The sequence below is a fragment of the Aspergillus japonicus genome (genome assembly GCF_003184785.1).
Source record: "Aspergillus japonicus CBS 114.51 unplaced genomic scaffold BO86scaffold_1, whole genome shotgun sequence".
Taxonomy (NCBI): domain Eukaryota; kingdom Fungi; phylum Ascomycota; class Eurotiomycetes; order Eurotiales; family Aspergillaceae; genus Aspergillus; species Aspergillus japonicus.
The window spans coordinates 400,398-427,336 of record NW_020291638.1 but is presented as its reverse complement, the minus strand read 5'-3'; the positions used below and the strand labels follow the sequence as shown (position 1 = coordinate 427,336).

General features: G+C 53.7%; 11 protein-coding genes across 11 annotated transcripts; 4 read left to right on the top strand and 7 right to left on the bottom strand.

The window, feature by feature from the left end:
- Window positions 1-636: 636 nt before the first annotated feature.
- On the bottom strand, window positions 637-1,774 carry BO86DRAFT_374425 (serine/threonine-protein kinase; the record flags this gene model as incomplete). The annotated part of the gene is made up of 3 exons (XM_025670427.1): window positions 637-818; window positions 849-1,137; window positions 1,235-1,774. The coding sequence occupies 3 exons, from the start codon at window positions 1,772-1,774 to the stop codon at window positions 637-639; spliced, it is 1,011 nt and encodes a 336-aa protein (XP_025533287.1).
- A 2,157-nt stretch (window positions 1,775-3,931) lies between these two features.
- Window positions 3,932-5,750, bottom strand: BO86DRAFT_405436 (FAD/NAD(P)-binding domain-containing protein). Its single transcript, XM_025674087.1, has 2 exons — window positions 5,540-5,750; window positions 3,932-5,481 (listed from the first exon to the last, which is right to left on the bottom strand). Exons 1-2 carry the CDS (start codon window positions 5,658-5,660, stop codon window positions 3,947-3,949), a joined length of 1,656 nt encoding a protein of 551 aa, XP_025533286.1. The 5' UTR covers window positions 5,661-5,750; the 3' UTR covers window positions 3,932-3,946.
- Window positions 5,751-5,966: 216 nt separating this feature from the next.
- BO86DRAFT_405435 (uncharacterized protein) lies at window positions 5,967-7,527 on the bottom strand (the record flags this gene model as incomplete). The annotated part of the gene is made up of 1 exon (XM_025674086.1): window positions 5,967-7,527. One exon carries the CDS (start codon window positions 7,525-7,527, stop codon window positions 6,193-6,195), a length of 1,335 nt encoding a protein of 444 aa, XP_025533285.1. The 3' UTR covers window positions 5,967-6,192.
- Window positions 7,528-9,118: 1,591 nt separating this feature from the next.
- On the top strand, window positions 9,119-10,183 carry BO86DRAFT_384518 (uncharacterized protein). Its single transcript, XM_025670906.1, has 2 exons — window positions 9,119-9,479; window positions 9,571-10,183. The coding sequence occupies exons 1-2, from the start codon at window positions 9,242-9,244 to the stop codon at window positions 10,074-10,076; spliced, it is 744 nt and encodes a 247-aa protein (XP_025533284.1). The 5' UTR covers window positions 9,119-9,241; the 3' UTR covers window positions 10,077-10,183.
- A 14-nt stretch (window positions 10,184-10,197) lies between these two features.
- On the bottom strand, window positions 10,198-11,182 carry BO86DRAFT_414528 (SDR family oxidoreductase; the record flags this gene model as incomplete). Its single annotated transcript, XM_025674849.1, has 3 exons — window positions 10,198-10,636; window positions 10,698-10,823; window positions 10,890-11,182. The coding sequence occupies 3 exons, from the start codon at window positions 11,180-11,182 to the stop codon at window positions 10,198-10,200; spliced, it is 858 nt and encodes a 285-aa protein (XP_025533283.1).
- Window positions 11,183-13,059: 1,877 nt separating this feature from the next.
- On the bottom strand, window positions 13,060-14,951 carry BO86DRAFT_424052 (MFS general substrate transporter; the record flags this gene model as incomplete). The annotated part of the gene is made up of 3 exons (XM_025675433.1): window positions 13,060-13,086; window positions 13,440-14,712; window positions 14,779-14,951. 3 exons carry the CDS (start codon window positions 14,949-14,951, stop codon window positions 13,060-13,062), a joined length of 1,473 nt encoding a protein of 490 aa, XP_025533282.1.
- Window positions 14,952-15,164: 213 nt separating this feature from the next.
- Window positions 15,165-16,174, bottom strand: BO86DRAFT_394191 (uncharacterized protein; the record flags this gene model as incomplete). Its single annotated transcript, XM_025673177.1, has 3 exons — window positions 15,165-15,536; window positions 15,618-15,875; window positions 16,076-16,174. 3 exons carry the CDS (start codon window positions 16,172-16,174, stop codon window positions 15,165-15,167), a joined length of 729 nt encoding a protein of 242 aa, XP_025533281.1.
- A 1,160-nt stretch (window positions 16,175-17,334) lies between these two features.
- BO86DRAFT_2778 (uncharacterized protein) lies at window positions 17,335-18,890 on the bottom strand. Its single transcript, XM_025667288.1, has 4 exons — window positions 18,286-18,890; window positions 17,876-18,220; window positions 17,673-17,815; window positions 17,335-17,593 (listed from the first exon to the last, which is right to left on the bottom strand). Exons 1-4 carry the CDS (start codon window positions 18,427-18,429, stop codon window positions 17,350-17,352), a joined length of 876 nt encoding a protein of 291 aa, XP_025533280.1. The 5' UTR covers window positions 18,430-18,890; the 3' UTR covers window positions 17,335-17,349.
- Window positions 18,891-19,237: 347 nt separating this feature from the next.
- BO86DRAFT_414526 (choline transport protein) lies at window positions 19,238-21,334 on the top strand (the record flags this gene model as incomplete). Its single annotated transcript, XM_025674848.1, has 8 exons — window positions 19,238-19,384; window positions 19,442-19,512; window positions 19,560-19,583; window positions 19,654-19,753; window positions 19,810-19,882; window positions 19,942-20,303; window positions 20,440-20,769; window positions 20,825-21,334. The coding sequence occupies 8 exons, from the start codon at window positions 19,238-19,240 to the stop codon at window positions 21,332-21,334; spliced, it is 1,617 nt and encodes a 538-aa protein (XP_025533279.1).
- A 96-nt stretch (window positions 21,335-21,430) lies between these two features.
- On the top strand, window positions 21,431-22,597 carry BO86DRAFT_444381 (GNAT family N-acetyltransferase; the record flags this gene model as incomplete). Its single annotated transcript, XM_025676377.1, has 4 exons — window positions 21,431-21,586; window positions 21,718-22,040; window positions 22,188-22,522; window positions 22,568-22,597. The coding sequence occupies exons 1-4, from the start codon at window positions 21,471-21,473 to the stop codon at window positions 22,595-22,597; spliced, it is 804 nt and encodes a 267-aa protein (XP_025533278.1). The 5' UTR covers window positions 21,431-21,470.
- A 1,593-nt stretch (window positions 22,598-24,190) lies between these two features.
- Window positions 24,191-24,725, top strand: BO86DRAFT_405430 (uncharacterized protein). Its single transcript, XM_025674085.1, has 2 exons — window positions 24,191-24,493; window positions 24,552-24,725. Exons 1-2 carry the CDS (start codon window positions 24,276-24,278, stop codon window positions 24,574-24,576), a joined length of 243 nt encoding a protein of 80 aa, XP_025533277.1. The 5' UTR covers window positions 24,191-24,275; the 3' UTR covers window positions 24,577-24,725.
- The last annotated feature ends 2,214 nt before the right edge of the window (window positions 24,726-26,939 follow it).

Below are 26,939 nucleotides of genomic sequence, written 5' to 3'. Positions count from 1 at the left end.
TTAGCCCCGTGCTGCAGCAGCAGCTGGCATGCCTTCCTGTGGCCTGCAAAGGCCGCTTCATGGAGTGGGGTCCAGCCGTCTTTGTTGCCGAGATTTACGACTTCCACGGCCCCATGCTCGAGAAGCACTGTCACGGCTTCAGTCCGGCCTGCATTTGCAGCGGCATGAAGAGGCGTCCACCCGTGATCGTTTTGGATCGTAACACTCGCGCCATGTTGCAAGAGGAGTTCGACCAGGTCCATGTGATTATATTGCGCGACAAGGTGAAGGAGGGTACAGCCACATTCTAGCCTTGAGTCAACACCTGCCCCCATTTGAAAAGGAGCCTCTGGCAAGCCCCCGCAGAGAGTGTCGAGATCCTGATGTTTCAAAAACAGCTCGCTTAGCCGAGACTGTGGAAGGTGCCTTAGATCGAGCTGATCTTGGGCATTTCTCGTCGGCGTACCCGTAGCAAAGAGAGCTGGTTTGGGACCCGGGTTCGGCTCGGGTGCGTTTGCTGTCTCTGCAGAAATTAATGTGAGTGATTTGTCCATTCGAAATTCTAACTTTGGGGTTTTCCTGTCTTTCGTCTTCTCTTTCTTTCCACCTATCCCTCTCTCCCGAGGAGGCGAGGAATCCGAGTTGGGGGCTGGGAGATCACTTCGTGGAAAACCTACCAGGAAGAATATCCGATTCGTCGCCGTCTGTACTTGCCGATTTGACCTGCTTCAGGGTCTCGAACCAGGCATGCTGTAAAGCTCGAGCGGCAGATAAGCGTCGAGCAGGCTCCACCACAATCAGGGCCTCAATGAACTTTTGGCTGGTCAAACTCGACTCCACTAGCCGAAGTTTCGAGCACGGAAACGGACCTCCCCGCACAAAAGCCCGGACATGGGAAGAATTCTTGAATGGTAAGGATCCTGTGAGGATATAGAAAGAGATGACGCCAACGGACCACATATCAACTGAATTGGTGTATGCTAGGTCCCCATCCTCGTCTTCCATGACCCCATATATACCGTCCCGCACTTCGGGGGCGAGGTACTGGGGTGTGCCGATAACCGTTCGCAGGCGGGTCCCGTCTTTGACTCGCTTGCTGATTCCAAAGTCACCGATCTTAACATGCCAATTAGGGGCGCCCTGCACCACGAAAATGTTCTGAAAAAAGAGTGGTCAGATTATTCGAGCGTGCCTTTGGGGTTGAATATCATCCCTTATCTTGGTCTACAGGGTGCGAAGCGAGGGAGGCACTTACCGCCGGCTTGAGATCGCGATGGACGAATCCGTTGTCATGCAAGAGCTCGAGCCCCGAGAGTAACTGAAAGATAATCTCCCGAGCCTCCGCTTCCTGCAAGGGCTGGCTCGATAGGTATTTGGACAGATCCCCAAGTTCAAAGTACTCCATCGTAATATAGACTGAGTCGGGATCCTCGAACCATCCGAGCGACTTGACGAAAAAGCTGGCATACTTGGGCTGCGAGAACCGCACCATCGCTTGGATTTCGCGGGTATAATCCATATTGTGGTGAAACATGATGACCTTCTGCACTCGTTTCACCGCGCGGAGCTTAGGCGGCTCACTGTCGCTGCTGGAACACGATTCTAACCAGACATGTCCGAAGGCGCCAACGCCCAGATCTTTGCTTTTCACCCATCGTTCCTGCTGCTTGCGATTCCACCAGAATAGGGAGTCGAACCAAGTGCTAGGCTCTGCGGACCCATCGTGGGTGACAAATCCTGAGCCAAAACTGACAGGGAGCTTGTAGTAGCTTATGGGGATCGTTATTTGGGTCATGTTGCAGTGAAGATCTAGGGTGGAAATGAAAGACGCTGGGCGGTGATGGGGTTTGATTAGGTGTGATCGGGCTAGCAACGATCGGGAATTTAATGTCCCCTCCACACAGCATGCATGGGCTCCAGGCTGCACCGTACAGTTAACAGTTCTGAAAATGGTCTAAGCCTCGTATGTCGGTCTGACATGCATAAAGCAGGCTTGCCTCGCTTTGCCTTGTCTCCAAAGCGCCCAAGTCAGCTGGAAGGCAGGGATCAAGGCCGGTCTAGGCTAAAGTGTCGGGCGGGGTAGGGCTTCCCTGAAGTACAACCCCTGTATGCACTTCACTTTGCCAGTCGTTGACTTGGGCCCCTTACGACTCAGCTTTCGAGCAAATCCCTTCCTTCAAGCCAATTATTTGTGCAGCTGATGGTTGGTTACTAAGACCGACATCTCATCCAACAAAAGTCGCCATTGGCACCGCCACCACAGCTGGCAGTATCTGCTGTTACCTTCTTGGTTAGTACATGTTTGACTAGTGAAAGCCATAGTTTTGACAGGGTCCGGCAGTGGTGGCAAAAGATCCTTCGAGTCATCACCAGAAAAGGGTCCCTACACACACCTCGAAGGATTCCGAGTTTCTCAAGAAGTGGTATACCCAACAACTCATATGAGGAGCTTTACGCTATTTATCAAATACATTGTAGATACTGATTCTATACTCTCAGATCTCGACTCCAGACAGGGTCGAGTTTATGACATCTGCAACGTGGTGTTCCTCACCAGTCTTAGTCTCAGCAGTCATCAGCACATTGGCTCCAGCAGTACTGTACATACGTCGCTTGTTTGTGTAGTATTGAAGCGGTGGTGGCTGAATCCCAAGGGAGATCGTCCGGTACCAGGTGGCTGTATCATCTACCGCCTCCAGTTTTCTATCAGCCGCTTAAGACCGAAGGTACGTGCAAGCCACTTGAGAGATGCTTAGTTCGTTATTTCAAGTCAAGTACTCTGTACAGTACCGCCCTTATCGCGCAAACCTCTTGAAAGCCCATACAGCAGATGATTGTTCACCAAGATGGGCTAACAGGTCATTCGGCTGGAAGACAGGTAACTTATGCCACAACGAGCACAAAAACCAGGGTCAGAGCCCGCCCGCCCGTAAGCTTCAATAGCCCCCTTCACCCTTACTAAGGTCCTTCATTAGAGAACGTACAGGCAGTACAAAGATTGCATCATGGAGGCAGGTCCCTCATTGACGTGCAATTTTGGGACATGACCTGATTTCAAAAGACAATTCTCTAAGCCAAATCCCATGATTTTCTTCCCCAACCATGTCCAGTATGGAGCTTGGGATAGCTGCAATGATCACTGGTTAATCTGCGCTGCCTATGCCCGGTCATGGCCTCTCACCTACCGGTCTTCTAATCACTGAGATTTATTGGTGACGCTGACGACATGAAGCTACGGTCGGATTGTCTTCGAAAGGTACAAGTCCATCAGCCAAGGCTTGCCAGACCTCGTCGAGAAGGTCGTAATCGTAGTGACCTTCTTGACCAAGGTTTCACCAATGATTATACCAACAATACGGCATTTTTCTCAACTTGATGTTGAAAAAGAGTGAGCTGGCAAATCTTGATCACAGTAAGGTCAAACGACGCCACAAGCCCAACGAGCGATGAAATCCTGCACGCAGCTAGGGCTCAGTCACACTATGGCCCACTTCTAAGCACACCCTTGCAACAAGCTATCCTGGGTTTGTCAAGATGGTAGGCTATTTCCATCTCTCGGGGCATCTCATTACCAGGACCTCTTCGGAATCAATTGATTGATAAGGCCGTGGCCCGGGAGTAGACTTGATGAAGTGGCTGCGGCTGCTGTTCCACTATTTCTCTTAAATATCCTGTAGGAAGAGGCGGTTCATTACCCGCCGAGTTCTCCCGGAAAGAGATTCAATATAGTACGCGACAGCCTGACATCCCATTTGCGTGCCCTAAGAAATAACAGACATTCCGAGTCGTGCCAAGCCTGGCTTGTTCAGAATATACCATAGCGATTTTACACCTTTAAACAATTCGAAATCACTCTCCAGCTGCAGCTACCCCAAACCACAATCAAAAGAACACATCCTCTCGAGTCACTATTACTTTAGCCCCCCCCCCCCCCCCCCGGAACTTAAATCAACGCATCAAATGCAACTTAACACCGACCACACCGACAACACACCAAATCCACTACCTCCTTCCCAGCCCACACGCTCCCTGCTAAACTCGCCCCCTGGCTCGCCTCAAACCCCGAAACATAAAACAAACCCGCAATCAACCGCATCGCCGCCTTCGCCCGAGCCCTCACCTCCACCCAGTCACCTCCACCACCGCTCGCCCTCTGCCCCCTCCGCACCACCGGCACCCCATTCTCCCACACCTGCCGATGCACCCACCTGACCCGCGGCGCCGGCGTACACCCCCGGTGCCGGAGATACCACCCCTCATCGTGCACGCGCCCGCCATCGAAGACGCGGACGCCCCGGAAGCGCGGATTCGGTTGGTTGAGCTCCGCGAGCGCGTCGGACGACGGGATGTAGCGGCTCTGGTGCGGGAAGGTGACCTTCTCCGGGGAGGCGGGGATGCAGAGTCTGGCGATGTCGGCGTCGGTGAAGGGCTGGGTAGAGGTGATGCGGTAGAGGTTCTCGGTGTCGCCGCGGCAGCCGGATATCCAGAAGGAGGGGGCGCGGGTTAGGGTCAGAAATGGGGGTGGTCTTGCCAGTGGCTGTTGGTCTTTGTTCTCGGTGGGCTGTGGATTAGGGTTGAGGTTCCAGATCTCGTCGGGGAGGGGGTCTGTTGCGCTGAGACTGAAGACAGTAGGGTCAATATGGTAGCGAGAGATGAAGTGCGTGATGTGGAGCGGGGTGTACTCGACGGAGGCGGACTCTGGTGGTTGGAGATGCGGTGGGCTGATGGCGATTCCGGTCTGGGAGAAGGGGGCGGCGACGATCACCGCATCGAAGTGCGCGGTATGCTTCTCTTCGGTGCCGTCATTGGTGGGGTTTGTCCAGGAGAGATTGAAATCCTGCTCGTCGAGCACCGTGATATCGGTGACGGTGGACCGGAGATAGACGGTCGCCTGCGACAAGAGGGCGAGTCGGCGCAACGCGCGCTCGTTCCCCCCGTCCGCGGACAACTGGGGCCTAGACGAAAGACCGTACTTGCCTGCAAGCTTGGTCACCTCATCCTCGTATGGATCGACGGCCACCGCAGCTTCATCCGCTGCGTGACTGAATATCTGCCGCCAGTCTCGCCAGTACCGACTCTCCCGCGCAATCGACACGAGTTGAATGCACAAGTGCAGCCAGAACCAACCCGACCAGCGATGCCGCCAGACTTGTTTCGCAAAGTGCATCCACGTCTCCGGACCCGATAATCTGATTCCCACCATAGCTCGTCCATCGAAGATCCCGACGCGGCGGCTTTGCGGCTCATCTCGGATTTGCCCACCGTGGGAATCCACGAGGTCAACTCCTGCTTCGTGGAAGAGACGCCGGAGACTGGGGTCTTCCCACCAGAAAGAAGCAGCACCCGCTTCAACCGCATGGCGGCCCTCGTCATACTTGAACACGCTGTGGATCCGACCGCCCAGGCGGGCATCGCGTTCAAACAGAGTCACTTCGGGGCACCATGTGGCTGATTCACGGTTGCGCAGCTCGTAGGCGATGGATATGCCGGCGATGCCACCTCCTGGATATTTCGTTAGTCGGGTGAAGTCCGGAGCTGTTTTCAGCAATACTGGGCATACCGATAATGGCGATCCTTGTGGGTCTTTCGAGTGGCGTGAGGTCCAAAGAATCTAGGTCAAGGGAGTCTATGTCGAGGGACTCAAGGTTAGGATCTGATAGTGAACAAATTTGTTCTTTCATTGTGTGCGCGACAGCATAAGAGGTATATTATCGATCCAAAAAGGGGTTGAAGTTTGGTATAGTGACCCGACTTGGGACCATAAATCAACAGGTATTGTGATTCTTATATGCACCCTCAATGATGGGTGCCTGGTGTGAGTGTCAGCAACTCACTTCATTTGACCACATTTCAGCTAGCCTAATACAGAGAGCCAAGGCCAGGATTAATCAACCACAATCGAGATTTCCCCGCACAAGGTACAGTACTGTACTATGACCATGGTAAATCTGTTTGCCTAGATGGGGGAATCTTTCAAAGAGTCTTGTGGGTGACAATTAATTCAGTAGTCTCTCGTTCAGGCTGAAAGGTAAACGTATTCTATACTTGACACTGATTACCATCTTTTATCCCCGCATATCCTCCCGAACACAATACCCACTACTATCCTGAGCTTTCCCTTAAAGTCCCTACCTGAGCCAGTTGAGCTCGGCTTCCTTGGCCCCGAGATAAGAGGATCAAGTGTCGCTATCGGTATAACCACCGTCCGGTGCATCAATATTCCAACCGCAAAGCATACCCAGCAATACGATCCGCAAGCTGCACCGCGCGCTCCTGCGCAGTCAGGTAACGGGTTTCGCTGGGAAGGACGGATGCGAGATCCGAAAGGGCCACGGTCTGAACCTGAATCGCAACAGAGTCGCTCGACGACGAACTCAGACCCTGCCAGCGCACCATGATCGTGCCCTCATGTAGGCCAGTCGTGTTGATCCAGTTGTAGACCCCCGGGTCGGCGACGGAGACGACGAACGTGTAGGTTCCGTTGTCATTGGCGGTGGCCTGCTTGCTGTTGAGACTGACCTGACTGGCGGGGTCTGTGGTCACCAGCCACGGATCTGTGACGGGAAAGACGAAGTAATCTGCTGCGCCAGGCGTGAGGGTGGCGACTAACGCCTCGTTGTCGGTCAGGTTGAAGTGCCCGAATGAGCTCGCCTGGGTCGTCAAGGTGCCGAGGGTGCTGGACTGACTGGGCGTGGAGAGCGTGTTTACCGCATAGATGGATGTCTTCAGCCCCAGTGCGCCTACACCGTAGTCGACGATGGATTCCTGTAGGTTCCATTTGGCATCCACGAGGATCTGGGCGTTGGTGATGGCCTCGTGTCCTGTCACATCGCTCACTGCTTCCACGGTGATGTTGTCCGGTTTCTCGGACTGCCAGTCTCCGAGGTTGTTTCGAATCAAGAGTTGCACGGCGGCGCTGGTGGACTGGATATGATTTGACTGGCCGTCTGCGGCAGAGCTGTTGATCGTAATGCCGTACGAACCATCGCTGTCGATAATCAGGTCACTACCGGCAAGGTATGCGACAGTGTTCTGGGAGTTCGGGTCGCTGATCAGCGAGAAGCTGACGTCGGTGGGGCCTGGTGTGTGGCGATAGCCGGTCACGATATAGTCCACGTCGGAGCTGATCGGGATAGTGCGGTAGATGCAGTCCGGATTGTCATAGGAGTACCGTCCGCCAGGCACCTCAAGATCGAACCAGTCACGCGGACCAGCATCGACCCAGTAGACCTTTGGATAGTATGGGTCATTGTTCACGGCCTTCTGGACAGAGCTGAAAATAAGCTCTTCAATGGCCGCGTCGAGACTCGAGGAGGCTTCGTCGCTGATGGGCGACCCGTGCGCCGTCTTGTAGGCCGCCTTTGCTTCGGCTTTCAGGACAGGGAAGCTGTTGTCTTGGTAGATTTCGATTGCCAATGCATCGAGATCTCGCTGATCCGAAGTAGCCAAAGGATTTCCGGAAACGCTCAACGCAGCTGCCAGAGACCCTAAGCTGGCTATAAAGGCAACAGTGGAGCCAATTGCTCTGGGGAAAGAAAACGCCGCCATCATAACCCGGGCTGAGGAATCGAAGGCAGGGCGAGTTTGTTCTGAGAGCAGCGTATGCTTTGGGTGATGGGTCATATCCACTTCTACTTATAGGTGCTGAGATGATGATACTACGTCTGCTTTCCCCATTGTGCGAGACAATTGCGACATACTTTGCTCGCGCGACAGAATTGCGACACCTCAATCTTTCTGTTGAAATAGATTAAAGGCCTTGTCGGTTTTAAGTAATACAGGCCGTTGCAGCATAGTATATGGAAACTTAGTCGTTCGGTTGCTAAGCGAAGGATGCTAAGCGAGGCGTCGAACAGCAAAGACCGAGCCGAGGCAGAGCTCATGCAGGTTTTAGGTGTGAAAACATCTATTCTTCTGCAGGGTTGCTGGATGTCGACATCCTGGGACGGGAAGAGGTGATCCTTATTGTTGACATTTGAGAAACCAATAACAATTCAATCATCAAACATAGGACAATTCGCCAAATGCTGTGTAGCAAAAAAGACCGGCAGAATAAATCTAGTATTGATCTGTTGAATGCACAAGGTTGCCCTCTTCGTAAGTAATCTTCAAGTTTGCAAATATGTCTCTGTGCTAGTGAGGAGTGGCAGAATGATCAATGAATGGAAAGACTCGATTCCAAACTATCCCCAGGACGCACAAAAACTAGAAAAAAAAAATGAGAAACAAGGAGGGTTTTAATGGCTTATCACAGTATAATGATTAGGACGTGTAGCAAATGTGGAAGTGATGGTGTTGTTTTTGCGCAGGTAAGCATTGAAGACATCTGCCGTGGCTTAAAGAGAACTGGAAGCTGCGCTGCCTTAAGCGCCCGCCCGCGGCTGAGCTTTTGGGGCGGAGGGAAACGGGCGGTAAATGCGGCCCAACCATTGGTTGGAATCAGCGTCAAGTCATGTGGTTCACATACTTTCGCGGCCTGGGGCTTTGTCGGTTCCCTTCAAAAATAAGGGCCGCTCAGGGCTTGGTCTGAAAATAACTTGGAACTGTACGGTGGGCTACTGACTACTCAACGGTCCCAAAGGCGGTAGGTACTGATCAGTACTGACTCGGTATTTTTATCTACTCATGTATGTAGATCATGTTTAATCTCCGGGAAAGTAACTTACTACGTCGATTACCTTGATATATATATCTATGGTCACCTCATTTTCTTATCAAAGTCTTGTTAAGACAGGTGCCAAGCTTAATGAGTTGAAATTCCGACCTATGATGAACGTTTTTTTTTTTTTTGGCCAGGCTGCGCTGGTCCCCGAACTGGTCCCCGTACCAGGCCCGGCCCTTGAGCTAAAAGCTAACTTACCGGACCTAGTAGTTATTGATTACTTAGTTTGGTTACCAAGTCTCCGCTCTTGACCTAAGTCCAACACCCTAGAGTGACTAGACAGCCATCGTGTATCAGCGTCAGCATTGCCGACCAACAATATTGCGTTGCCTCAGCTCCATCTTACACGCCAGTGATATCCTAGTCTCCCTGCGCAACACAGCCTCGAACCATGCACAAACCCATCATGTGCTTTAAAATGCAATGCACTAAAGTGCCGCCGGTGCCTCTTAATGACTCGTTCCTCGGTCCTGCCCCCTCTCAATGCTAGCCGCCGGAGCTCGAGCTGAATTCTTTCCCACTGAGCATCATGACAGTTGACAACGTCTTTCCACCGTGATCCCTACAAACTCCATCTGCACCACGACCAGCAGAACCCCAATGTCTTCCACCGTCTGCCATGGCATGCACAACAGCATCATCCAGAACATCCAAGCCGATCTCGCCTGCGGCGTCACCAACACCACCCATCCCCACGTAACCTGCTGCGTCAACGGCGACTACTGCCTCAGCAATTCCATCTGCGTCAACACCCGCCAGACCGACAACGAGGACTACTACTACGCCGCCGACTGCACAGATGAGACCCTCATGGATCCCGCCTGCGGGACGCGATGCGGTGCGCCGTCACAACCACACCCACACCCCACACCCACTGACAGCCTGATTTGATGACGGGGTCCTCACTAATCGCGGCTGAATCCTCACAGGCGGCCGCAACAACGCGCGCATCACCTACACCGACGCAGGCCTATGGGCATGCTGCGAGAACTCGGCCGGGACGGTGAACTGCTCCAACCCGTCCGACGAGGTGTGGGCCGGCCCCGCGCCGTCGAAGCTCGCGACCATCCAGTACCTTCCGTCCACAGCCTCCGGCACGCCAACTTACGCGGTCGCAACGGCCACCCACACGGTCGCAACATCGACACAGTCGCACACGGGTAGCTCATCGAGCATCGGGGCCGGGGCGGCCGCTGGCATTGGGGTGGGGACGGCGGCGGGGCTGATTGCCGTCGCCGCGGTGGTTGCGGTTCTGTGCTTGCGGCGGCGGAGGTCGACCTCCTCACCGGATGGGGTGGGCGGGTACAATGGGCTTCAAGACGCGGGGTGGACACCACCACCGCCGCCGACGGAGATGCAGGCGCGGCCGATCTATGAGCTGGCGCGGGAGGGGCCGCATATTGAGCTCGAGGCGCAGCAGCCCAAGTCGGTATAGTTGTGTCTGGCGGTACTCTCTTTCTCTTTGGGAGGATACATTCCTGTCCACCTGGGTTTATTTTATTATTATCATATTCTGTCGAATCGAATTCGACACCTATAATCAACGTCGGTACCTCTTACTCAACATCCGTGCTCACAGCAATAGCCCTCGTCGCCTCCAAATCATGCTGTAGCTCTCCAATCTTCAGCTCCAACGCAGCCACACAGTCCGTTCCCAGGGGTAGACGAAGATAGTCATGGCCCCCAACCGCAGCATGGATGATAGCCCGCGCAGCCTTGTCCGGATCACCCTTGACAGAGTCAGGAAGAGACTTCATGGTCTGATGACCGGTGATCATCTGTTCCACCACCGTCCCTTCGTAATCCTGACTGAATCCCTCACTGAGCCGCGCAGGCGTGATGATTCGACTCGCAAACGGCGTCCGAAATGCACCGGGCTCGACAATCAGAACCTTGATCCCGAAGGAGCCGACCTCCTGGGCCAGAGACTCATGGGCAGCCTCGATGGCAAATTTACTGGCGGAGTAGACACCCCGTGCAGGACGAGCAGTGAACCTATTCTATTCAGCTTAAGTTCTTACTCTCCAGCCTGAGAAAGTCGGAGGCGACTGCTCACCCAGCACCGCTGCTAATGAGGATGATCTGGCCGGAACCCCGCGCGCGCATTGCAGGCAGGCAGGCTCGAACGGTGCGCAGGGGCCCGTAGAAGTTGACTTCCATCTGGGCGCGGAATTCCTCCTCGCTGCGTACCGGGGTCGTTAGCAATCAGGCCTTTCAGATGTGTGATGGAGGGGGTTCCACTACCGACCTAGCGTCTTCCACGCTGCCAATGAAAGCGTATCCTGCGTTGTTGACTAGCACATCGATGCTCTGCTCTTGGAAGACTTTGACGACTTGGTGGTAGGCATCCGGCTGCGCAGGGTCTAATTCCACCCAGGTCCCTCCTCGAGATGCGAATTGGGGACAATTGGTTTCGGCCTGGCTGATGCTGCGGGTTGCGCCGAGGACCTTGAACCCGGCATTCAACGCTTCCAAAGCGAGGGATCGGCCGATGCCGGACGAGGCGCCGGTGATTAACCAGGTGGGACGTCTCTCTTCCATTTTGTGGTCTGGCAGATCCCCTGGTTATTCTTTAACAGGGCTGCAGACAGATGCTCGCATTTACCGTATATATCCTGTGTACTGCGCAACGGACTTAAGGGCTTATCTCCTTGGCACATTCAGCTAGATGCGTCTGGTCCACCGGTCCGTAATCATGATCCATGATTTAAAGCAAGCTTTCAAGCGGTGACAGTGATTAATATCTGAGCACCAACCAATGGGAGTGCATGAAAAAGACAGACACCTGCATTATGCAGATTCTCTTAGCCTGACACATACTTAGCCTATATAAACTACTGCTTGGATAAAAGCCCTATTCAAGAAACTACTGAGCCTGCTCATAAGCACTGTCAAAGTGCATAGGTAGCAGGAGACAGCTTAAGAAACCCCTGTAGGGCTTACAAATCCAACCACCAGTCCTCCATTCGCTGCATACAACCCATGTTATAAACCAATCCTTTCCCGAAGACAAGGAAATCTCGGAGATAGATCCATGATGACACCCCGGAAGAAACCGCCTTAACCCCGAACCCCCAACCAAGCGCCCGTGGCACGCACCCACAATGATCCCCCTCCCCACAATCCACGCCTCCAACCGCAGGACTTCCACCCACCCGTCCATCCCCTCCCAACCAATCGCCCTCTTCGTCGGCGCCACCCCGTCAAACAGTTCGCCCAGCACACCCGCACCCTGACTCCGCGGGCGCATCTCGTCGGCCGGAACGCCAGGGCCGGCCACCGCATCGCCCAGGAATGCAGAGCCCTGAACCCGACCGGGGAATTCATGTTCCTGCCGGCCGACGTCAGCCTCTCCAGCTGTCTGTAGTCGACGAAATTAGTCTCATGCTGCTGCGCGAGGAAGCCTACCTGAGCCTCCTGTTTCTGAGCCCCGGCACGACAGCCGGGAAAGCTGGTGCGTCAGTCGCCCCGGATAGAAGGCAATGAACATACTTCAGCCAGCCCACAACCTAATATCAATACACATGCCAAAGAAACCGCCGAGACCCTCCCGCACCCTAACCTCCCTCCCTCCTCTACCACGCCCGCCTCCGCTTCACCCTCAACCTCCTCCCACTCCTGCACTCCACACCCCCAAACCACATCCGCCGGGTGATCTCCGTCCTCGCCGGCGGCCACGAAGGCCCGATCCTCGACGCCGCCGACCCGGACGGCCGCAGCCGGTCGATGCGCGACTTCCGCGCCCAGATTACGTCTATGACAACCCTCGCGATGGAGGTTCTGGTTGACCGGGCGCCCACGATAGCCTTTATGAATGCGTACCCCGGCACGGTGCGGTCGGGGCTCTTCCGCGAGGCGTATGGCTGGTACGGGTGGGTGGTGTGGGCGGTTTTGTCGGTGGTCGAGCGGTGGGTGTATATCCCTGCGGTGGAGAGTGGGGAGCGCCATGTGTTTTTGGCGACGAGTGGGCGGTTTCGGGCTTGAGATGTTGGGGTGACAGGAGGGAATGGGGATGGGGATGGTGGGGTGGAGGTTGAGGGGTGGAGGTTGCGAGGGGGGCGGATGGGAGGACGGGGTCGGGGGTGTATTCGGGTAATTGGGATGGGGACGTCGCTGGGGAGAAGGTGGGGGAGGTGCTGGAGGGGTTGAGGAGGGAGGGGATGAAGGAGGTGGTGTGGAGGGTGTTGGAGAGTGTGTTTGTTAGGGTTACGGTGAGGGTGAGGGTTGAGGGTTGATGCTTGGTAACTTGATAAGGTTTGTGGGGGGTGGAGAGGTGTTGGCTAATATCTTCAAGAGTAACGTGTCATTCGCTTGAGTTGGGGGGGGATGTAAAGAGGTTGTAGTGCAATTTACCCTGATATGCAAGTGGGTGGCAAGTATAGATAAAGCTAAGTAATGTGAGATACCATGTATGAGTATTATTTATCTTGTAGTAAGGGCCCATACTAGTTTCAATTTTCCTCAGAGCATCTCAACGTTGCCTTCATGCTAAAGGCAGCAGCAATACAGGCGGTCGGTTTGATAAACCTGTAGCCAAGGTACCGAAAGAAGTGCAGACCCTGATTATCTAGCCCCACCAAGGTGCAAACCTACTATAATCCTTGGGCGTAGACATGAGCTGTCGACCAATTCTCCAATCCAATAGAGAAACAAGAGAAGGCTCCCTGCTAGACATACCCCGTTACAAATACTTACCGTCCCCCGAACAGCACCCCCCAAGCTCTCCCCCACCTTATCCCCCACTGCTACCACCACCACCACCCACCCCATTAGCCTCCCCACCTCCCCTCCCACTCACCCTCCACCGCCCCCCAAACCGAACCAACACCCCGGGCACCGGCACCACCAGCAACCCCACACCGGCCAGCACCGTGCCACCCCACCCGTACCCCACCGCCCGAAACAGTGGCGGCCCGGCCAACGGCACCACCGCCGCCGTGACATTCCGCACCACCATCAACGCACTGATCGCACTGACCGCACACGCCCCAAACGAGTCCACTACGTACGTCTGCACCGTGATCGAGGTCGCCGCGAGCCCGAGCCCGACCATCGCCGTCCCGACGACCGGGACCAGGAAGTAAATCCGGTAATGGACGGACCACCCGAACAGCAATAGTCCGGCGAAAGTGAGGAGACACCCCAGGAATAGCGGCGGGAGACGTTGTTCTGGAGTTGATGTTGGGGTCTGTGAGGCATGCGTGCTGGAGTTGCTGCGTCGGCGGGTGATGTACCGGTCTAGCAGGAGGCTACAGAGTAGGGCGCCGAGGGTGAAGCCTAGACACAGGCCTAGGAAGGCGAGGCCGGAGGCGCCTTCGGAGAAGGAGTAGAGGTCTTCGAAGACGGGGGCGATGGTTGTCATTACCAGGTAGGTGAGGCCGTAGATGATGCTGAGATGGAGGGTTGCTAGGGCGAGGGCCGGGGAGTGGATGAGGAGGGTTAGGGGGCGGTGGAGGATCAGGGCGTTTTTGTGGGGTATTCTGTGTGGAGGGGAGGGGGCGGTGTGGTGGGTGGCCGCGCGTGTGTCTTGTTGTAGAGTAGCAGCCTTGCGTTTGAGGATTGTAAGCTTATATGTCTCGCGATATAGTACCAGAATCAGCACCCCCAGAGCCCCGGAGAGCAGAGTCGGAAGCCAGAAGACCCAGCGCCAGCCGGCGCGCTCCCCCAGATACGAACCCATGATGGGACCGACTACAGGCCCGACCACGCTGGTTAGCGACATGACGGACATGGCGCGCCCGCGTTGCTCTTTGCGGAACAGGTCTTTCATGATCCCGGGGCCGATGGGGATACAGGCTGTGGCGAGGCCGCTGAGGAACCGAAAGGCGATCAGCATCTGGATGCTGGTGCTCAGGGCCGTGCCGGCGAGGAACACGATGAAGAGGAGGTTCGCGCCGTTGAGGATCCACCGTCGACCGTAGAGTTCCGAGAGCGGGCCCCAGACGAGGGGGGCGAGGATCTCGCCCAGCTCCCAGATTGTGACGAGGAGGGTGCGGTAGAGGAGGTTCTTGGAGTGGAAGAAGGTCAAGATCTGAGGCGAGACGGGCGCGGCGATGATGGTGCATAGCTGTCTGATGTCGGGTCGTGGTGTTAGTAGGTTATAGTTTCACTCATTTGGGTGATGGCTAGTGACATACACCTCTGCACATAGACATGCGACGAGAACCACGATGGACCACCTCCATGTCTTGGACCAGTTGCGTGGATTGTCTGGATTGGTTTCGTAGTAATCCACCAGGGGCTGCCCGCATATTGCCTCGTCATTCCCAGCAGCAGAGTGGTATCCTTGCGATTCGGATTTCCCGTCCATGCTCGAAGTAAACGAATCTTAAAAACACAGTAACAGAATTTAAAAGCAAGGAATAAGACCCAGAAAAAGACAAGGGGCTGGGAAGTTCGATTCACTCCTTATCATACTCCAAACAGAAGCTTATGTTACACCATACCACACAAATCCTCACACCCCGGTCCCAATCAATATTCATTCAAGAAACTACCCCTCATCCTGTGACAAACTCCATAGTCAATCCTCAACCACCTCCGGATACCCATAATACTCAAAATACCTCGTCATGGTCGCGAAATGCTCACTGTCCGGTGCACAAAATGCATAGCGATCGATACTGCGCGACGGAGGCCGATAGTCGCTCAGCCGCCGGTAGCACGCGTCGCGGTCCGGGTGCTTCGTCCACGCCACCAGCTTCTCAAAGTCCTTACATTGTCGAATCTGGCCCTCTCCAGCCCCGTTGACCAACTGCAGCGATGGCATGGGTGTGTCGTCGGCGCGACACATGAGGTCCTGTCGTAAGGTGTCGAGGCAATGCTCGACGTGGCCGAAGGGGATTGGGTTTACTTCACCGGAGAGGAGTTGATTGAAGGCGCGGCGGATGTTCTTCTACCACACGAAATGGAAGACGGTTAACTCTGCGATGGAACATAATCGTGTAGGGGAACACAAGTTCAATGTTCGACCTACCAGGCAATGCAGTTGATGATAGACCTTGACAAAGTAGATTTTCCGCGTTGGGTCCCATGGAAAGTCCCAGGAGTCTGGCAGGCCCATTGCCTCAGCCCATTCGATCGTCGGGGCAATGACCATTGAGTCCAGATTTAGGCTATCCCACATGTAAGTGGCAAGCGTCTGGTTGTCGCTCGTGTAGTCGGTGGAGAGGGAGTATCGGGTTGGCACATCGTAAGCGAGTCCGGCTGGTAGTTCAGAGGTGTGAGGATGTTCCTGTGTGCGGTGAGATGTAGAGAAGACTCACTGTATGGAGAGCGTTGGAGTTCCGGGGTCCTGCAAAGGGCTGCACTGTCGCAGTGGGAGCTTTGTGGGCTCCTAAGAAATATCGACCAGACATTGATCGCCAGCGATATGAATAGAAGTACCGGCACAAAGGACGTCCCACGGATAATGACTGTTGACAGCAAACTTACCCTCTTGTGGGAGAGGAGCCCGTCTGCGACGGTCGGTTCAAGCTCCCCGTCCTCGATTGTACTGCCATGCTCACCAAGCTTCTTGTACTCGCCCAACATAGTAGAAGGCCGTTTCAGCTATGGAGATGAATTGTCACTGTTTGAAGACAAATCAACGGAACGCAGCACGGGTCGCCAACATGTAGTAATTTGGCGGGTTCACCACACAAGACAAACAACAAGTAAAGCTCTATCCAGCTTACAAAATGACGTCTCACCGTGGAGCACTCTCTCCCCTTCCAAGCTACGTAGTTGAGGCTGAAATGCCCAGACCAATGACAAGATTCACTACGGTGTGCAGAAACCAGCCCCGTTTGCCTGACTGGGTAGCACAACCATCAACATTCGTGCGAGCTTCCACAATCACTATAACCCTTTAGTCAGCTATAATAACTTGGAGGCCTTATGCGAATAAGGTAACAGTCACATTTTGCTACTATCTGAAAGCTCCTATGACCTTAGTTCAGCACCACGGTTTGTGCTACGTCCAGGAGCCCGTGCCACTGACCAAAGCAATGGGTTTGAAACTCGGCCCCCCGAGCGAGATCAAATAATTCTCCGAGCGACACTGATAATCGTGTTGCGTGTGACAAGAGTAGGTCAATGCGCGACTCGCGGCTCTGAAAGGGATGTATTTCCGTGGCCCTGGATGATGGACGGCCACGGTGAGTATATTACCCACCTCTTCCGTGGGCCAGATTGCTGACTATGATGTTTCAACAACTCATCCCCTGGCAAAACCTACAACATGAGACGGGTGCATACGTTAGGTATATGATGCATGAACCCATTACGCGACTTGCTAACTAAGCCTTAAGCCTGAGATCCGGAACCCTCCCTCGAACCCGAGGGTCGCTGTACATCTACCACCGATCCACGATGCGCACCTCAAACATCGTCCTCATAACCCTGGCAACAGCAGCCATGGGCTACGGGGCAGACCAGAACAACTACGCTCCGCACACAGTCACCAGGGTCCAAACAACATCCTGTGTTTCGACCGGCCCCACGACCTCATCGGACTGCATCCCTTCTTCGATAGGCGTGGCGGCTATATTCAGATAGTTCCACCTTCCAACTCTTCGGCCATGAAAAGACTTCGTTTTATCTATGACTCTTGTCTCGGTTGTACTGATTTGGAACTTCAAAATGGATGGAAAGTATTAATACACAATGATAAAGAAAAGTACACTCCCCTCAAGTGATGACTAGGGCGACGCCCCCGAATCACTATCCTACAGCCGCGTAGACCCCGACCCGTACCGCAACCCTGTCGTGCGCTCAACCCCAGCTGGCTTCAGCATGCCGCTCGGGAAGGACTCCAAGAATTCGCGAAGATAGGGCACGCACGCTGCCACGATGGTGACGGTCTGCAGGACCTGGCCGCACAGCATCCACGGGTAGAGCGCCACGGGCAGGGCTGGGCTGGGATCGAAGCCGTGGACGTAGTGGAGTTGAACTGCGGAGACGAGGATGTCTCTATTTGTTTTTGCAAGGTGGTTAGTACGGGGAAGTATCCGCGAGAGAGCAGGTGCACAAACGAAGAGGGGAAACGTACAGAGTCCGAACGCTCAAGCATCCGATTACCACCAACCGTTTGCGCAAGCGCATGCGAAGCCGGTAGATGAGGATGCTCGGAACGGCAAATAATAGAGCTTCTATGATGATGTTCGTGACGCCGTAGTAGGTCCATAGGGCTGTCTGTGCCGAGGTAGAAGATTAGCGTGTATATCCACCACACTTGATCCAACAGACGCATACCACGTCCAAGCATGTCCCAAATATCAAACCCCAAACCTCGGGCGGACGGCACTGGAGTGCGACCGCAACGACCATAGTAAAGGTCCAGAGAACGAGAAACGTCCCGACGGCGAAAATCGCCCGCGTGAGGGTCGTCAGCGCGCTCCCGGACAGAACCATGTAAAAGAGAGCGATGAAGGAGAGCTTCCCCAGGCCGAGGGTCAGGACATGGAAGACCTCTGTCAGGTAGATGGCTGTCTGGAGACCTGCGAGCTGGTCTTCGGGGGTGTCTTCGTCGATCCTTGGTCGGCCCAGGCCACGGGCGGCAGCGAGAGAGACGGTGGCCCCGGCGATCGCGGATGAGAGCTGCCAAGTGTCAGCCTTCTTTGCTTGCAGCCAGCACACGGGAAGAGAACGGGCTTCTTACTGACCAGCGTACTTAGTAGAAGGGTCAGAACCAAGATCTTCCTTCCGAGAAGATGCCAGCTCGTCAGAAGGCAGGCCGCCACCGCCCCGGATGACACGATCAGCAAGAACCATGAAACAATCTTGACGACGGCGCCGTGATCCTCCATCTCGCAGGGCGAGAAAGCCAACCGTGGGGTCTGTCTATCCGAAGGATTTCGGAAGTTTATCGTATTCGGAGTAAAGCCATGGGCGTGCTGGATACATTTAAAAGCGAGATAAGACCGCGAAGTAAGCGGAAATGTCGACTTGGTCACATCCACTGGGTATGGTGGTACTGTGTGGTCTTGGTGGTTTGGTGATCATGGCGAGGGAGGGCTGGCCGGTCGGCAACTGTTGAGTGACCAAACCAACACCCAACCCTAACAGAACCAGCAATAGCCCCCCATTTGCTCAATCGGGCTATACCAAGGCAACATCGCAATATTAAAGTCTCGATACTGCTCCCTCCCTGGGACTGGAGCTAGAACCCCCCCCCTGGCCCGAGAGAGCTCGGGACCTACATATCAAATGCGGATCGCAGACTTGGGAGCAGCCTCATCTCGATCTCGTTCCAGGGCGGCGCTCGGTCAGCAGAAATTGACTTTGTCCTACACCTCCGGTTCTGGTTCTGGCTCAGGCTCTCCTCGTCAGAAGTTGAATGACAAGTCGGCCATGGGTGGTGGCACAAAGAAGGTCATCCCAGGCGACAGGCATCTGGGTAAACTGTAAGCCCCGCACCTTGTCCTACGTTGCCGATCGGACAGCCCGAAGCTGAATCAGGGGACAGCCATCCCTTTCCTCTGTCAACCGTTGGATTCGCTCGGGGTTTTCCGTTCAGTTTGTGTATTTCCGGTCCTTTCCTGAAATCGAATCAGGTCTGTTCTTGCATTCCATCCTGCTCTCCATCCGATACTAGAGCCAACATCCTCCGACAAGATGCGCGAGCGCTCCCCGAATGAAATTGTGGTTGAGTTGACCTCAATAGTGGCTGAGGAACCTTCTGTTCTCCGCCGAGAGAGTGTGATCCTCACCAGTCGAGACGCTCTTGAATTAGCCCAGGTGGGAAAGAGGGAGGTCCTCAAGGTAAGTCCACGGTTGGACATATGCCATCATCTCCTTGTCAGCTGACCCGTCTGACAGCGGAGATTCGGACTGGTCAGCACGGTGGGATTTGCCTGCAGCCTGATGCTCACATGGGAGGCCTTTCTTATGTTCGTGCCATACATTGCCCACGAGACCTTGATTGACATGAAAATAGTAACTTCGGCGTAGGGCTGCCAAAGTAAGTTTCCCTGGTTGCCGTGCTGATATGAAGCGCTCTGTGTTGCTGTTGGTGTTAATGTTGTTCCTAGTGGAGGGCCGGCCGGTCTGGTCTATGGGTATATCGCTGTGTGGATTGGCTTCATCAGCATATTTACCGCATTGGGTGAGCTGGCGAGCATGATCCCCTCGGTGAGTAGGCTTCGGGGTCTGGATTTCGTGATCACTATCTAACATAATATCTGCAGGCCGGTGGGCAGTACCACTGGGCGAGTATTCTTGCACCCGAGTCCTCAAAGCGATTCATCAGCCATGTCACTGGTATGTCAATGACAACCTCTCAACATGGAATTACCTCCAAATACTAACCCCATGCGAAGGGTCAATCTGCATTATCGCCTGGACAGCTGTTCCAACAGGGGCGGTGTATGTAGCCGGAAGCATTTTGCAGAGTGCAGTTGCCATGAAACATCCAGAATACGAACCTCAAGGCTGGCATGTGACTTTGATTATGTGGGGAATTCTGCTGATCTGCGCAATCCTAAACACCTGGCTCGGGATGATTTTGCCCGTGCTGGAGGTTTTCATCGGCATCGTCCACGTGCTTGGCTTTTTTGCAGTCCTCATACCGATCGTCTACCTAGGTCCCAAGGCTGACGCCAGGTCAGTATTTGTCCAGACGTTCAATGTCGGCGGTTGGCGAGATATCACGTTGGCCACGTTTGTCGGCTTGAAGGGAATCGTTGGTGCTTTTTTAGGTGAGTCCAGTGGCCCGTCCCTTCGGTGTAATATGAGCGCTAACGTCAAGCAGGCACAGATGGCGTGGTTCATGTGAGTATCTTCACATGGCTCGTTCAATTCACTACTGATACCCCCAGATGGCGGAGGAGGTCGCGGATAGTACCATGGTAGTTCCGCACTCGATGCTGTTCGCGATCGCCATCAACGGAGTCCTTGGCTTCGCGATGCTGATCGCTTTCCTGTTTACGGCGGGAGATCTGTCCGCCGTTCTCAAATCGGACGCCCCGTATCCCTTCATGCAGATCCTCGAAAATGCCACCCAGAGCACGGGGGCTGCTATCGTGTTCTCGAGCATGACCGCGATCATGCAGGCCTGCTGCGGGCTCGGCGGGATTTCTTCGGGGAGTCGCATGCTGTGGGCCTTCTCGAGAGAACAGGCCCTTCCAGGCTGGCGGTGGATTCTTCAGGTGCGCTGCAGTTTGCTTACCTGCCCGTCCGTCCCCACTAACCAGGCTTGTCCAGCTCAATGAACGAACATCAGTCCCATTCCACAGCATCTGTGTGATCGTCGTCGCAGCCGGCCTCATCGGCCTCATCAACATTGGCTCGTCGGTGGTGCTGAACATCGTCCTCTCCCTGCTGATGGAGGCGTTCTTCTTCTCCTATGCCATCCCTCTGTCTCTGCTCCTGTATCGCCGAGTCAAAGGACACATCTCCGAGCCGCAGCAAGGTGGGGGTGATAACAAAGGCTTCGTCTGGGGCCCTTTCCGGGTGAGAGGGTGGCTAGGCATCGCGAACAACATCTTCGCGCTGGTCTTTTCGGGCATCGTAGTCATCTTCGGGTTCTGGCCTGCGAGCAGCCATCCGACCCCGTCCCACATGAACTACAGCGTGGCGATCTTTGGCGGGGTGCTGATCCTGGCGGTAGGGTATTATCTGGGATGGGGAAGGAAACATTATATGGGACCCTTGGCGGAGGTTGAAGTTACGGCGGGATCCGTGGAACAAAGAAGATGCGAGAGGGGTTTGTGACACCAACAGATTGGGGCTGCCAACCGCAGTACACTTCCTGTGTTATAGTGAATGAAGACGTAAATATTCAGACATAAATGCTAGACACCTCTTACCGTAAATCTATCACGATATCTCTTTCAAGACATCTACCAACATGGCGTCCACAACACACTCTCCTTTTCCCCACTTTGAAATCCATGAAGTCCGCACCAAAGCCGAATTCGCGCGTCTAAATGACGTTCTCTGGACCGCAAACTTCCATCCTTACGAGTGAGGCTCTCCCCCGCCTGTTCCCCAAGCTACACCATCTACCACCTACCCACACTCGCCTCCACATCTCCAATCATAACACACGCGCTATCTCTACGATCCCATATTCTGACATGTCCCCCTCAATATAGACCAATCTTCACCCTCTGCCACGCCATCACCGGCCCAACCGCCGCCGACCGCGCCGCCGACATCGCCCGCGACACCGACCTCCACTGGGCGGCGCACGAACGCAACCCGGCCTCGCACTACATCTACGTCGTCGACCCTACCACCGGCCGCGTCGTCGGCGGCTGCGAATGGACCTTCCACCATACCAACCCGTTCCCCGAGGGCCCAGTCCGCGTCCCGTGCACCTGGTACCCGGAGGGATCGGAGGTGGCGGAGTTCGCGTCGCATGTGTTGACGCAGTGTTTGCTGCCGCGGCGGGCTTGGTTTCAACGGGCGCATGCGGGTTCGTTTACTCCTTTTCCTTGGTCTTGTTCTATACAGCTGTATGTGGCAGGCGTGCGGTTGTCGCAAGGGGCTTGGTCCTGGGGATGGACCCGGTACGCTTCTGTACTGATATGGGCTGCTGCTGACTACTTGGGTACACGTGTAGGCGTCAATCGAATGGGTGTGCACCCGGACTACCGCCGGCAGGGGGTCGGACGGATGCTGATGCAGTGGGGCCATGCACGGATTGACGCGTGGGGGTATGAGTGTTTTATCGAGTCCGGGGCGATGGGGCGGTGGCTGTACGAGGAGTGCGGGTATCGGAGGGCGATGGCGTTGGCGGTGGATTGTCACCGGAAAAATCCCAGTGCCGAGTGGGAGAGGCTCATGTTTGACTATCGGGACGTGGGAATGTTGTTGCTTTGGAGGCCGCCTAGGGGAATCTGGGATGAGCGTGTACCGGCTGGGCCGTGGGCCGTGACGGAGGAGACCTGGCAGGATGTCGGGGTTGAGCGTGCGGATGATAAGTCGATTGAGGATGCGCAGGTAGAAGCTGGAGAGGACCTCGCAGCCTAGTGGATGTCTTCTAGATAGGTGGTCGATGGGCTTGGTTGGTGTTGTCTGATCGCTCACTCCGGACTCGAAGATTCCGGAATCTGGGCGAAGTTAGAGCAGTCTTTCGTTGGAGTTAATGCCGCACTAAGAGGTAGGTTGGTAGACATGAGGTGGAGGGTCTTCGTCAGTGTCCCACTCAGATACAAGCACGGATGCTGCAGCGGTGATATGATATAATATATTGTCCGGAAATCTAAGTTTTCTTTCTGGTCGATTGACGTTTGCGAGAGAATGTTGGGCTAACGTCATTGACATGTTGGGAAGATCAGGGCTCCACCGCTGCCTCATGGGAACTCAAACTGAACCAAAGGATGATTGTCAAAGTTTTTCTCTTTACTGTTTCAACGTCACATCCTCAGCATTCATGTCGCGTAATCGTTGACGGAAGTCTGACAGTGGAAGCAGAGTGATGTTACTCGTAAGCACCGCCAGTAATGCATATCAAGAGTTAAGAAGTGGGTGTTGCGCAGGACTCGGTCGGAAAAAGCCGGTTTTGTTCTTCCTCCCACCACCGATGCCAAATCCGGACACCCGTACACCAACTGGACACGCCACAACAACATCAAGCAGTATGCGTAGACACCCTGAGTATCAGCATGAAAACGCATCTGCTATTTTAAGATGAAATCCCAAACCAAGGTTCCTCAGGGGTATGACATTAGACCAACACCATCCCCATCCCTCACATCATGCCTCTGTCATATCAACTGATTGTGCATGCCGACACCCAGGGCTCAGCCAACTCAAAGGCCTTATCTTATCGTGGTGTGATCCACGGCATCGGCCTCGGCCCGCTCTGGCCCAAGGGTCAGAGCTTCCTGGCCACACAATCAGCACGCTTTCGGAACCTTAATTGCAGAATTCAGCAGGTCTGCCGGTTGCAGACAGGTTGGGGAGCTGTATTTCCGCGGGTTGGGGGGTCGCAGCCGTCGTGGAAAATTTCTAGCATGATTGCGCGGTCGCACGCAATGGGTAGGTAGTCCATGTGGTTTGTCTGCATTGGGCAGCATTGGCGACCGTGCCGATAGTAGCATACAATTTATCACATCACAACAACTCAAGGGCAATTCCCATTAGGTAGAGGAAATTCACAATCGGTTAACACGGCGCTCCAGCCCAGCTGGATGGTGGTGGTCGGGTGAGCCGAAAGTTTTCTTCCCTGCGCGGGAGATTTCCTTTCTATGCGCGGTTTTCGCACAGGGGGGACCGGGCGGGTTTCCTTCTGATAAGAGTGGCAAGTTTGGCGGAGATATTGTTAAGGTTCGCTGCGGTTCTAGATGCCCCACTATCCTCAAGGAAGCATAGACTGGCCCTGACAGCTTCGATCCCAACGGTCTAGGTCCCGTTCCGGCCATATCGCCCCTCGGATCGATTGTGCCGCGTAAGAAGAAAATTTTTGATCGGGTGTATGATTCACAACACCAAAGATACTGAATAGTTCTTCTATCAGGAGATCATCCTAAGGGGTAAAAAAGTTATATAAATGGTTTGTCGAGCTGGTCTTCCTCGACTTTTTCTCTCTCTCATCATCCAACAAAGCATCCTAATTCTAATACCTCCCTCCTCCTCTTCCAAACCACACACAACACCAAAGCCCTATCTTCCGGGTTAATCTCCTCCACACACACCACCTTTCAAAATGACTATCCCCTTCCCCATGATTGGCCCTGAGAGCTACGGCCTCTACACTCGCCGCGCTGCTCCTCGCAACGTCGCCGAGGACGCCCTCGCCAAGGAGCTCGAATCCACCGATGTCTCCCGCGGCCAATTGGGCTCGCGCAGCTCCTCGGCTGCCACCATGGCCACCACTTCCACCACCTCTTCCTCCTCCAGCTGGAGACAGAAGCTTTCGCAAAAGTGAGTTACCGAGTACTTCACTACCTGCACCTACAAAATGCTAATGATACGACAACAGGTACAAGAAGTTCCACTTCGCTTGAGTTTCCATCAGTCATTGCGAAACACACATTGCAACCACATCACGAAACCAACAAAACCACTATCAATAATCAACCTTGAAAAACCACTGAGCACATCCGCTCTGATACGACATATTACGGCATTTTTGGAGGAGTCATAGAGGGTTATGAGCGAGGCGGGGAGTTTCTTTTCACCTGTGAAAACTTTTTTAATACCTGTTAATACTTAATTTTGTCGGCGGGCATGTATATATGAACGCTTTAGACTTACATATTCATTTCACTTGGTTCAACAAAAGCTCTATGAACAATACTTCCATCTCTAACAATTCTCATTCTTCTGGCTTACTAGCGCGATAACCAGAACCAGTCTCCTTCAAAGGACGGACAACTCTGTTAATTTTACTTTATTTTGTTTTTGTTTTTTTTTTTTTTTTTTATTGGCCAATTTGTAGTGTATACTATTCATAGGGATGAACACCGATCACATCTACCAACTTTCTTATCTTGAAAATTATCATTATTCAGAAGAGATGGTGTTACTCAACCACCTTAGAACCACCCCAATCCCTGATGCCGATCCCCTAACCCTACCAAACGCTAAGCATCAGATGAAAAAAACTCATCTGGTCATATGCTCCTCGTACCTTAGCGTAGGGAACAGGGGCAGGGCACTGCACCGGGTCGACCGGGTCCCATCGGGAACGGCGGCATCGTGAGGGCTCCCAGCCAATGAAAGCATCCAGTCGCTAAAGCCAATTGTTTCTTTTTTCGGCACCGCGACCGTGCGCAGCAGTCGGCCAGGATTTTCCACTTAGCGTCCGACCTCTTCGGGAGTCTTCGCGTGGCGAATTTTGATACCCTAGTGGGATGTGTGAGATCCACATCCCGATTATCCAGGCCAGGCTCTCGTCTCGGTCGGTGAGTCAAAGCGCGAGGTACCGCAACGTGCGGTGGGAGATAAGGGAACCGGTTTTCCTGTTGGCTTTACTCAATTGATACTCTACCGGGTCGAGAACGATGGCTGGATATGTCGATCATTCGGGATTTTCGAGGGTGCGAACCGGAGTTGATGATTTGGGGGTTGGAATGAAACCAAGCTTTTTTTGTAGGGTGTGTGTGTGGCCCGGTGAGAGGATTGGGTTTCCTTTTATCTCTAGTTCGTTTGCCTTGTTAAGGCTTTCTCAACAATGTCCCGGAAGGGCTTACTTGTCAAGCAGGTTTTACATTCTCTAAGATTGCATAGTCTGTGCATGCTGTAACCAAGGAGTACATGGACATGCAGGACATATCTTGGAATATAGGTCTGATGCAATATATATCCACATTAAGCGGTCCACCGACTCTGCATGTAATCCGGATGCATGCAGGAGCAAGAGGCCTCGTACTATGAGAGGGTGGTCACATGACATGTTACAGTGTTCACCCGTCCACCTTGATTTTGTGTCATTTACACAGATAACACCAGAAAATCAACTGACTCTGCCTTGGGGGCACGTTGAGCAGTATCGGGCACACTCCGGCCACGTGATCCGAGGCGATTCTCTAGGCCAGTTGACCACCCCGAGATCTTCACTGGTTCATCAGCCAACCATTCAGAATTTGGGAAATTGCTCCATATCGCCCATTCCCGAGTCGTCGAATTGTTTAAGAGCCGCCTATGCTCACGGATCCGCTGCCTGGGACCAAACATATATACAAACCTGGAATACCTAGTCTACTGTTAAGGTCCGATATCTCTTCTCTGTCAGTTGAAGAACAAATGAATTGATCACAAACATGATGTTATACAGGCAAAGAACTGTACTAAGAGAGGGTATATTAAGCTGGGTCCTTACTATATCAACCTTTCATGTTAAGCTTCTCTTAACATTTGGATAAAATTTCTACTGATTCTTAATATGAAAATTCTCTCACGAAAAATAGGAGTACAGCTATACAGTACTTGATATTGCTTCAAGCTTAGAAAAAGCGCCAAGTACTGGGATTATCAAGGGCTGTATGAAGGGATAATATCCAAATCAATAAAACAATCAATGATGTTAAAGAGCTAACGATAGTTGCGCATAGCCGACCCTGAGATGAGGCAAGAGCTCAGTGGTTCTAGCCCACTATCCATCCATAAATTGAGAAGCAATGTACAGCATCGTGGTGCTCATCTGCGTCTCAGGCGCTGCTGCCATTCTTGTGAGAAGGGTCCTACCACCCTGATCAACGTAGAAGCAGAAACCTTGTATCAGGGATAGGCATTGTTATCCTCACCCCACGGACAGTACTCGATAAATCCTTTCTTGTCCATCGGTCCAGACAGTGAAGTTGAAAGGAAGGATCCGACAGTGGCCTCGAGTCGCGCTGCTCGCCACCAGTGAAATTCTGCCATATAG